Below are 12,076 nucleotides of genomic sequence, written 5' to 3' on the forward strand. Positions count from 1 at the left end.
CTTGAAGAGTCTTTTCGTTCATCTGTGACAATAGAGAAAAGCATGTTCTTGAGAAAGAACGCACGACTCTTATTGGAAGTCTCATGCAACGTCTTTAGATGATCCCAAATTTCAACAACTGTCTTGCTGGATGGAACTTGTGGGAGCTGATCATCGGTGGCTGATAGTTTGATGAGCATGACAACTTCATGATGTTGCTCATCAAATTTATCCTGATCGGAACCGGCTGTCATAGGATGTGTGGATTTACCCAAAACCATCTGATCAAGGCGGCGATATTTAAAGATTGTCAGCATTCATTGCTTCGAGGTGTTATAATTTTTGCCATTAAATTTTGACTGCTTTCCAACATAATGTTGGTCAAAGATGCCATCTTTCACATGTTTTGAGGCACAAAAAATGAGGTAAATAGAAGAGGTGAAAAACTGAATGCACAAACCTGAGGCACAGATCCCAATGCACAGAAATTAGAGGTAGAATGTTGGCACAAATCTTGAGGCAAAAAAAAGAAATCTGCTTGCACAAATCCCACTGTATGGTTTTTTGAGGACTCGGAAAATTTTGATGAAGACCCAAAAAATTTTAGAAAGAACCCAGAAGTTTTTGCATCACCCAAAAATATTAACAAAGGGTTTTTACAAAAACCCTAGCCACAAAATTAACAAAACATTGTGTAGAACCCAAACCCTAGATTGGGTTGAAAATATTTGCAGACAACACGATTTTGCAGAACTCGGAAAAAATGAGGGCAAAAATCCTCAGGTTTGAATAAACCCTAAATGGCACAACCATAGGCAGTGATGTGGAAACGAAAATTGTGGGTCACAAAAAAAAACAAGTCGTGAAGCCTTTTGCGAACATGCAGAGAACATGAAGAACCTGTAGAAACGATGCAGGCTGCATGGGGAAAGAAGAATGACGCACGAGCGACTTGTGAAAGTTGCGTGACGCTGAAAAAACTCGGAAAATAAAATCATGGACTTGTAGAATGAAGAAGAAATCGCACGAAGGGCAGACAAAATTTTCATGGGTTGGGAGAGCCGAAAAACATAGAACATGGGCGCGAGAAACAAATCCGCATGTGATTTGCAACTAAAAAATGCGTCAAGGAAGAATGAAACTAGATCCGCGATGGGTCACAAAGGTAGCGCAGGCAACAAATGTGAACATGCACATGAATTTTCCAAAACATAAGCCTTAAAAAAAAAAAAGACTTTCGAAAATTCTAATTCAAAAAAGGCTGAAAATCCTGGAATGATTTGTTTTTGAATTTGGAACTCCCACTCTGATACCATATTATGGTAATTGCATATTTTATTAAAAGAATTCAATGTACATTTATAAGCAATTAGAAAGAGACCGTTTCCTAATGGAACAAACATTCACAGAGAGCGAAAATAGAAACAATCTAATTAAGCTAATATTGCATTATTGACCATTAAATACTAATAGAATAATATTATTCTAACAATACATTGGAATCGAGAACTGACTGCACTGGAGTCATGTCGATGATGGATATGAGAATTAGACTCAATTGGCTGACTTACTATAAATAGACACTCTCTCCAAGTATCTTGGAGAACACACATGAAGCCAAAAATAGCATCGCAAAGCATCATTTGTGTCCTCTAGGCCCTTTGAGCTCATACGTAATAATAAATAATCCCTTTAATAAGGCTGACAGTCCAAAAGGTCAGTGTCAACTACAATGCAAGAGAATCCAAAAATGGGGACATTACAACAACACAGTATGGGTATTTATAATTTTCATTTTTGTGTTCTGTTTGTTCTCTTTAATTCTAGTGTATGCAGTATATGTGTTGCTTTGTTTAGTTGTTGACAATGTTTGCTGTTTAGTAGGGCAGGGACACCTCAATTGATCTCCTTATTTAGAATAAAAAAATCATCATATTGGCATGTTTGGAGAGTGATATTTTCATATGTTTTGGGGTTTTAGAGTATATCCAAGGTTGCATATTTCGTTGAGGGTTTAGTGTAAAGATTAATAGAACAAAAGTAAATATGATTCATGGTACTAAGAATGGCCGTTTGGCTTTTAGAATTTCTTTAAGGGATCTATCATTGTCAAAATAGAGGAGCTTCATTAGAATCATTGTTAGAAACCAAGTTTCAAGATTGTCTAGTTTTAATCCAAGCTACTTATAGACTGCAATTTTAAACTGTCACTATTTTTGAGGAGATTAGCGTATTTTGAGAAGTCTATTTTTAATGACTATTTATAGATCGGTTATTCTTAGATGACCTTCTAGAAAATCTTTTTAGTTAATAGTTGTGCTTATCAGAAATCTATTTGAAGATTTCTTGATCTAGGGTTTTGAAGTTGTGGACAAAATTGAATATTTTGTGTTCAGACAAACTATACTTAGGTTAGAAGTTCTAGTTAGCTTTTTATTTATTTCTCATGCAATGTTTTGTAAACCTTACAAACGAGTGCCATTTGCTCTTAGATTTTTGATAGCAATTTTATGCCTAGTTGCAGTTAAAATTGCTGTTCAAATGTCTTTTGAGAAATCTTTTGTATGTGTGCCCAGTTACATAGAATTACTTTGTTAAATTTGCAGGCTTCGTATTGCATGTTTCTATAAAGTTGGTCATTGTAGGTTTGTACTCAATTCCATAATTCTTTTTCCTGAATTGTGCTTCTTTTGTTCAAATCAATTCAATCCTTGTGTTTTACTCACAGTTTTTGTTTGCTAGTTTTATCCGGAAAGAGTGAGCATTTGTTGATATAGGTTGTTTGTCTTTTAAGTAGAAAGACATAAAAATCTCTTGTTTTGAGTAGAAGCACTGAATGCCCTTGTGTCCTTACCTAAGAACAAGAAGATTGTACTTTCTTTTCTTGCAATATATATTCAAAACCTCAAGTTTAAATTGTATTTATTGTAAAAAGTCAGAGGTTGAGTCCTTAGGTTCTAGGGTTTTTGTTTTGTTTTTGTTACAGGGAGCTTCACATTCTAATTCAAAGAAAGGCTTTACCTTACACGCTATTTCATTTTGTGTCACCCTAAAACTTGTGAAATAAAATCTTAATACATGCAAATGCTGAATTCTTGTGAATTGCAAGGAGTGTTTTTGTTGGAAGTTCAGGAAATCTATTATTGGGCAAAACCCAAAATTTTTCATGTAGGTTAAGAGCAGGTTATCTGCTGCTTAAAGTATTAAACAATAGTGACATATCTGTAATACCAAACTCAATAATGATCACTGTATATTTTCTTTTACAGTATTTCAGTAAAGAGATTCATAATAAGTGGAAGAATATCTTAAAGATTACATCTAACAATCAAAGCTTTCTTCAGATGGGTTTGTCTTCCAGGTTTTATCCTTTTTGTTTAGGGTCTAGATCATATATCTAGACTTGACATAGTCTCTGATGGTTCAGTCATAATATGTTGAATATTTGTACCATAGTTTAAAAACTCGTGGACACCATAGTTTAAAAACTCGTGGACTCGCCACAGACTCGCGAGTCCAGTGGCGCCATGAGTCGACTCGCCACAGACTCGCGAGTCCAGTGGCGCCATGAGTCGACTCGCCACAGACTCGCGAGTCCAGTGGCGCCATGAGTCGACTCGCCAAAGACTCGCGAGGCGAGTCCTGGCGGTCTTTCTAATTGACTCGTGCGAGTCTTTCGCTGAGACTCGCGAGTCTTTTGACTAGACTCGTGCAACCCTGAAAACACGTCAAAAAATTATCGAAATCTTTTTTTTTCAAGTCAGTCTCATTCTCTTCATCAGAATATATACATGAAATACTTATACTTTAAGTTATATTTCATGTATATATTGGTAGGATGTTTGAGAGTGGTTTCAGATCTCTAGGAATTATAATGCAAATTCTAGGTTTTAGAAGATCTTTTAAATTTTCAGACAGTCAAATTTTAGTAATCAGGTGGCTCCTATTAGCGTTCTCTTGCCCTCTCTATCTCACTCACTTTATCTGCCCCGAACTTTAGACCTATCTATCTCCCTATCACTCTTCCTCTATCCCCTCTCTCTACCACTCTCTATCTCAGACTCTCCTCTCTCCCCCAAGATCTAGACCTATCATTATATGTAATTTGTAAACATTTATAAACTTATGCTGCTATTATACATTTTAAAGTTTAAAACGATGAGTATGAATGATGAAATTTCAAATATTGAGTGTTTGGAGATCATATGACATGTGTAATGTTTTAATTATGGCTCTTATGTTCTCTAAATGCATTAATTTCTTTATGTTTGTTTTGTAAAACTACGGTTTTTTTTTTGCCGAGTCTTTCACGAGTCTGAGTCCAAGTCCAATTTTTTGGTTTGCCGAGTCTGTGACGAGTCTGAGTTTTAAAACTTTGATTTGTACAATTAGCCACATAAATAAGTCGTTGGGCACATGAGAGATGTCTATTTTATGCATGCAGTATAACAAGCAAAATATTTTGGCTGTTACGTTGATGGTTGACCTCTCTTTTACAAATTTAATTTAAAATCTAGTAGGGCTTTATCACAATTGTGTTGTGATAGCAGTTGTACAAGTCTTTATCTTTATGGTATTTTTTCTATGAAACTTGGGGACGCATCCCTGGTCTTGAAAACCCCGTCCCGTCTCAGGGACGTCTCCCTAATGTCTGCTTTTTTTCCGTGAAATCCAAAATGATATCCCTTGACACGGGGGGCGTCTGGCCATCCTGGGGACAGCGGGTGATGTCTAGTATGACCCCCAAACATCTTGAGGATGACCAGATGTTCCTAGTGTCAGGGAGACTTTAAAAAACCCCTTTCAAGTTGCAAAAAAAGGCATTTTTTATTTGTTTTTTGGGCCCCTACCACCCAGGTCGCTCTAAAAGTCATTATCCAAAAGATTTTGACTCATTTGATCATTTGTATGAGAGGAAAAAAAGTGGAGTAGCAAGAGGGGTTTGAAGCAAGAAGCCATTGAAAGAGGAGCAGCAGCAGGATAGAAGGAAAAGAGGTTGAATTTTATGGTGAGATGTTGATCCTGAAGATGTGGCCTAGGTCGATGAGGAGGAGACACCAGGGGGATCGGTTGGGATCCCATTGGATGAGGTGGACATGGACCATGATAGTGGTAGAGACTCAGAGGACTCTGATTTTGATGCAGTGATAGGAGATGTAGATTAGGGGCAGCAGTGCACTTATTTTTTTGTATTTTCATATCATAATTGAAAGTGAAACTATATGGTGGTGTGTAGGGTTTGGGCATGTTGTATGTTATTTTTTTTAATATCACATGCATTTTGACAATGAATTCTGAATTATGAATGCATATTGAGTATTGACAATGAATTTTGAACACAAATGTTGGATGTTAAAACTTAAGGTTCTATAATGTTTTCGTATGCATGCTATATCCATGTTTTCATATGAATATAATGTATATATGCATGCTTTATCCATGTTTTCATATGAACATTTAAAATTTCGCTATATATTTGAAATTTTCCCTATATTTCATATAGCCGCCCCCTTTGCCGTCCCCTAGCTGTCCCCAAAATTGGCGGAAAAAAATCACTGTCGGGAAACCCATCCCCCTGTCCCCTGCCATCCCTTCCAGAAACTCGGGGTAATGTAGTATTTTTTTTGTACTAGCAACTCTGTTTTTCATGTACTTGAAACTGAAATGTATATCATGCCATCTTATTTGTCTTTTGCATAAACAACAAATATTAAATTTGCTTTATTTTGTGCAGCCAATCAATGACTTGGATTTTCATCCCCACTCTGCTATACTAATATCTGGAGCTAAGGATCATACTATCAAGTATATTCATTTCCATATATGCTTTTTATTCTTGATGTTCCAATTTTTCCATCTCATAAAGTGTTGTGCTAGTATGGCTGCTGCCTTAGCAGTCTTTTGTGATCCATATAATTCTTTACAAACAATCTGAATGCAGGTTCTTTGACTTTGCGAAGACAGCTGCAAGGAAAGCATGCAGGATTATTCAGGTCTAGCCAATGTAGTTTACTTTCATAGCATGCTACGGTTTTTCAATTTAAGGGTTGTAGCCTGTTTGTATTATCTTGTAGTTATTTTTATTAATTTTGGTTTGGATTTTTTTTTTATGGGTGTATGCTTGGACTCGTTACAGGATACACACAATGTCCGGTCTGTTGCTTTCCATCCTTCCGGAGATTTCCTCCTAGCAGGTATCTCCTCAAATTGATGTAGATTGTAGATAAGTAAACATTAGAAAGCCTTAAAATGTTAAAGTGACTTTCCAATAAATTTTTTTTTTTTGGCTACATGTTACTCTGCCTTGCCAATAAGGAAGCAATAATGTTACCACTCAATATAAATTGCTTTATGGAACTGTATTTAGATTCATAAATGAAGTGAGAAATAGACTTGTAAATCCACTTTATTAGCAGGGATTAACGAATCAATTTTATTAGGATTTTTGCCTGTTTTGTCACTTTTTATTGACACTGTTGACTCAGAAAAGAAAAATAAAATATTGAATTAGCACTTCTACATCTCATTTACTATTTGAAATGAATGTTTTCATTGCCTTTTATCTACTCGGCCTTTGCATATGAGTGTGACTGGAAAATCCACAAATTTTACGGTTCAAAATTTTGAAGTGTCATCCAATCCAGAAGTCAAGGAATGACTAAAATTAGTGTCATAGAATCATAGTACTAGATTGAATGCCAAACAAAAAAAAAAATCTTTAATTATGCAAACTTCCAATTACTATCAAATTATCGAGGATCATCATGCTTACAAGTTTAAATATAGCTTTTTATAAAGCTGCCTAGTTGACAGCCACCAAAACTTCAATTATGTATACCTTTTGATTTATAAAATTATATATGATGGGAATCAGGAATATATTCTACAAATTCAGTAATATGTGTGCTTTTGAAGAATATTTTTAAAAATTTATATATTTTTAACTGTTCAATAAATTTGCGGAGTTTTTCCATAAGTTTTCTGAGTCATGAGTTTTTAGATTTTTTGGTTCTGCTGAGTAATTGCCTTTTCTGAGTTTCTCAACTATAGTATAAACATATATGTGTGTTTTAAATGAAGCTATTTAGAATATATTTTCCATGTAATTTATAAATACGTGTGTATAAATATGTATAAACACATGCATCTCTGTTCAAATTTTTGTAAATCACTAAAAATAAATAAATAAATGAATTCTGAAGTAATTTATTGTACAAATAAATGTACATAAATATGTACATCATTAATATTGCAGTAGCCCTTGGTGCATCTAAAAGATCCTACAGAGCATTTAGGGGAGTCCATTGTTGATTTGTACCAACTCACCATTGACCTTAAACAAATTTGAAGAGGTAATTTTGTAGTTTGAATCTTTTTCTTCTTAAATTCATTTGTCTTCTACATTTTTTTTATAAGATTGATGGAACAAAGAAGAAACCCTTGCTGCTTTTGTAATTTTTTTCCATTTTCTGTCTGTGTTTTTACTTTTTTTTTTTTAAATTTATTTTTATGTAAATTTGACTAGAAATCATAGATTTTAAGTTATTTTTAATTTACAGCATTTTATATTTATAAATGGTTCCGATTGCAAGCCTAGTTAAAACTACCCCTTGTTGGAAATATATCCCTTGGGCCAAAGATGGGGGAGATAACTTATGTACATTGCAAAACAAAAATGCTTGGGGGAGGCCTTAGCCGATTGGACTATCAGCTTGCACAAAAAACACGTCAAGATGCTAAAGTGTGCCCAAAGCACCTCTTGAAGTTGTACATGAAGTAAAAAGTCAATTAGAGACTTTTGAGTAATAGAAAAAACTTAAAAAGAGGCAAAAGAAGAGATGGTAGCCATTCTTGGAGACTCTTCCTTCTTATTTCCTCCATTTCCAAAATTTTTGTGAGTGGCAGTGGTAATGATAGCGTTGGGCCTAGAGTTCATTGATTGAAATTAGATTCATATGTTATACCTTGCACTGCTCTAGGTTCCCAATTGTCAATGCATGAGTTCAAATAAGAACAAACATGATGTAGCAAGGAGTGCAATAGGCGACTTTTGGTTTTATTGTACCATTTCATTTCACATAGCCAGTTAATTAATTATTGTGTTTGTTTTAAGTATATTTTAATTTAGGGGTTTGTATATGCAAAAGTTTAAATTTTAAACTATAAATTTTATAGCACTTATTTTGTTTATTTTATTTGTTTTAGGTCTCTTATTGAGAAAATATGGTAGATGCATTATCACTGTTTGTGGGTTGGGCTTCATGACAAGATAAAGGGCTCCATTTTGACTCAAAGAGTGGCTGATATGAATGACATAATTAGTGACTAATGTGAGATATGGAAAATGAAGGGTTGCATCATCATGACCGATGGTTGGATAGATAGAAGAAATAAAACATTGCTAAATTTCTTTAGTGATTGTACTTCCTTAAACCCACCATTGATTTATTGATTAAGATGTCTAATTTCTACTTTATTGATTAATGTTAGCATTTCAAATTTCATTGTTTCATTCTCCGATGGTATAATTTTCTTGAAATCTGTTGATGCTTCAAGAGACACAAAAAAGGTTGAATTCTTCTTTAAGGTTTTTGAGGGAGTGTTGGCCAAGGTGGGGGAGAAAAATGTTATACACATAGCCACAAATAATGCAACAAATTGTAATGTCCCTCGCGAGGAACCTCAAGGTACAAGACAATCATACATACATTAACAAATAAATGCAATAATAATTTTTTTTAATAGAAACATATAATATCAAGAATCAATTATAGTTCATTACACGTATTTCCAAGAGGTTCCTCAATAGTATACCACAATTTAGATTGCATGAACCATGAAAGTATAACCATAAGTATTCATACATATTACATGATAACATATCCAAACCATGTTAAGCTAAACATCAACTGAAATAAAAGATTAATCATAAGCACATAATGGATTGTCGGTACCAAAACCGCACAATCTAAAACCACTAAACATAAAGTAACATTATCCAATTACTTTGAGATTCCTCCTTAACGGGGTGGTACAGTGCAATTGTATAAAGTACATGAAACATTATCATAATTACATCTTCAACATCAACATTGGAAGCACGAACAAGAAGCATCAATTGGAGAAGACAACAACCACGCTCTGCAAGGAAACTGACTACCAAAGGTAGGCCACGACCACTCGATCATGTGGAATGTGAAGGTCCACCCCACCGTGCTAGGGAGATAGACACCAAGTCCTAACAGACATACGAAGGTTAGCAAGATCCAGCCACCCCAAGGAAAGTCCAGTACTAACATCAAGGTCTATCATCAGAGGCTCGTTACCACAATACTCCGGATAAGGTGCTAGGATGCAATAGGGAAGGAGTGTCATCACATAGCTTTGCATGGGTTGTCCTGGTAGGTCTCCATAGACCCCGGAACCCATCTTGGGTTATCCTGGTAACCTCTCTCGACCCCCGACCCCCATACAAGAATCATGTGGAACCAACATACCTTTCGTGAGGACAAGGCAATTGATCTTGCCATTCCAGGCCTTCCCAATCTCATCCCGAGCCTAACCAAGCACTCAAGGCCATGAGTGGGGCATTTCCATTATTTTGATTAATGTGTAATACTACCCAAACCCCTATGTTCATTAATTAAGGTTATCACTTGTTAAAACAACTCTCCCAATGGGTTGTCCTGGCAATTACTTAGGATCCCAACCCCCATGGAGAGCCACTCCTTCCTAAGACTCCAATGCAACCTTCCCACTGGTTAACCCATTCCTAGGGCAAAAAACTAGACATAACAAATCTAATCAACAAGGATAACACCATCCTCCCAGTAAAACTTCAGCACCATAACTTTGAACCATCACAAAGAGATAATAATGCCTTACCTCCGATATCCAATCATACTCAAAAATAACATCCAAATAGGGGTAAAGACATAAGGTTTACCAACCACCCCTATGAGCCTCTGAGGATACTATAGCTTGATCAAAACCAAAACCCTAAGACAATCTATAGATCAAACTTAATCGAATAATGCCATAAGACTATAAGGTATGACATGCCTAAATATATCTACATCAATAACCACATAAATAATATTAATCATTATATTAACTTTATTAATCAAGGGTTTGTTTATAATTAACAATAATAAAGACATAATTTCAATAACACTTATATTAACATTAATGACTTAAGGATATGGTTTAAATATCAATGATAAGGAACAATTATAATAATCTTAATCCCTTTCCTATCATATCCCTATATAAGATTTCAATTAAAACTATTAAAATATATTTAATTCAATTATTCAATGTTAATTAACTTAAAACTAATAATATTATTCTCATCTAAAGTAAGCAAGGTTAATAACTTTACCATTAACATAATAGGGTCAACTAGGATGGTAATTCCAACCCTAACATGCATTGTATCTAATTAAGTTGCATCAATTTTGCAAAAACAATACATACATAAATAATTCAATTGTTTTCATTTACTTTCCATCCAAATAAACCGAATAACATTCTGGATAATATTTACAACATAGTGTATTCAAAATATAATTGAATCATTTAGTTTTAAATTTACTATTCAGATCAACAAAATAAATAAGAAAGCCCTAACCTAAAATCAATCTCCAGAAGAAGAAATAATTCTTTCAATCTTTTAATAGCTAATTCACGTTACAAGGCATTAAGCTTATATGATTATTGGATAGGATAAACCTAAATCTATTTCAACTTCTAGACAAAATAAAATATTGAACAACCAAGAAATAGGAATAAATATTTTATATCACTACAGAACAGGAAACCCTAATAGCAATGCATCCAAAACTTATCATATAAAAATAATTGCACAAGGTGATTCCTAAAATCTAAATCAACCTCCAAGACTATATGGCATAAAGAATAATGAGCAGCCAAGGACAATGCAATATAAGTATATTTATCTATTGGGCCAAAAACCTTAATATATCTAATTCCCGAATCCATAAACAATGATTTAAAATTAAATATTTTGCAACTCAAAACACTACAATATGATTAATATTCTTGGCCACAAAACCCTAAAATTTATCCTAAGTATCTAACATTATAACATGACAAAAATATTAGCCAAGGCACAATATCTTATTGGTTGGGCGAAATACTTCATTGCCAGGGAAGAAGGGAGGTTAGCTGGCTGAGCGGCACTGCCAACATTCTGGCGTGGGCCGTGGCTGCCTAGCACCTTAACGTGGAGGCTTCCCCACCCCCACATAGGTGGGAAGACTCCCCACGCTGCGTGGGACGAGGCCACTATTACGTGGTCTCCCCCACGTAGGTGGGAGAGCCCCCACCTTGCGTGGGAAGGCCCAAGCCAAGGTGGAGAACCCCCACCATATGTGGGAAGGCCCACACTTAAGTGGAGCACACCCCCCCCCCCCCTCCCCTCACGCCATCGCCCTCTAGAGTGAAGCGATTAGACCAAGGACAAAGGCAACGAGACAAAGATAAAAATGAATAGCAAAATCCAGCATTAAAATGGGAACGGACAGAAGTTTTCCAGCAGTAAATGGATAAATGAATGCGTAAATATATATACATAAATAGGGTTGTGGTCATTAATATTAAATACAGATTAGAAGCCTTCATTGCCAGATATAAAATGGTGCCTATGCTGGTAGTAATCTGATATAGTTTAAATATTATTGCTATTGCGTTTATCCAGAAGATGCATTATGTAAAAATGAGAACTAATTAGAAACAATAATCATATTGGCATAAATGCATCAAATAATTCCAACGAAGCATGTTCATAGGCTTAACTTTATTCCTGTACTCTATGCAATCACAAAGAAACTGTATTCAAACCAAAATGCTTAGGAGAAAATCTAACCAACCTGGAAAACGCAAAATAACCAAAGCCTGAAACAAGTTTTGCAATCTATCAATCCAGTCCAAATCTCCTCTGCACTATCCTCCCTTCCAATGTCCTCCAAAAACCATCCGTTACTCAAAATAAATTCGGAAGCTATAAACTTTCCCCAACCGTCACAACCAATCTGCCATCCATTCACGTAAGAGTAATCAATTAAAATATTAACTT

At 35.0% G+C, this 12,076-nt stretch overlaps 1 protein-coding gene across 2 annotated transcripts in view; it reads left to right on the forward strand.

Annotated features, from left to right (window-relative positions):
- The window catches only part of LOC131029739 (cleavage stimulation factor subunit 50), a 190,871-nt gene that overhangs the window by 103,110 nt on the left and 75,685 nt on the right, over nt 1–12,076 (forward strand). For both annotated transcript variants that reach the window (XM_057960378.2, XM_057960379.2), the window contains exons 7-9: nt 5,714–5,784; nt 5,921–5,972; nt 6,116–6,173. In XM_057960378.2, coding sequence (XP_057816361.1) covers nt 5,714–5,784; nt 5,921–5,972; nt 6,116–6,173 — 181 coding nt within the window. The remainder of the gene's footprint in view (nt 1–5,713; nt 5,785–5,920; nt 5,973–6,115; nt 6,174–12,076) is intronic.

Source organism: Cryptomeria japonica, chromosome 9 (genome assembly GCF_030272615.1).
Source record: "Cryptomeria japonica chromosome 9, Sugi_1.0, whole genome shotgun sequence".
In the NCBI taxonomy this organism is placed as follows: Eukaryota; Viridiplantae; Streptophyta; class Pinopsida; order Cupressales; family Cupressaceae; genus Cryptomeria; species Cryptomeria japonica.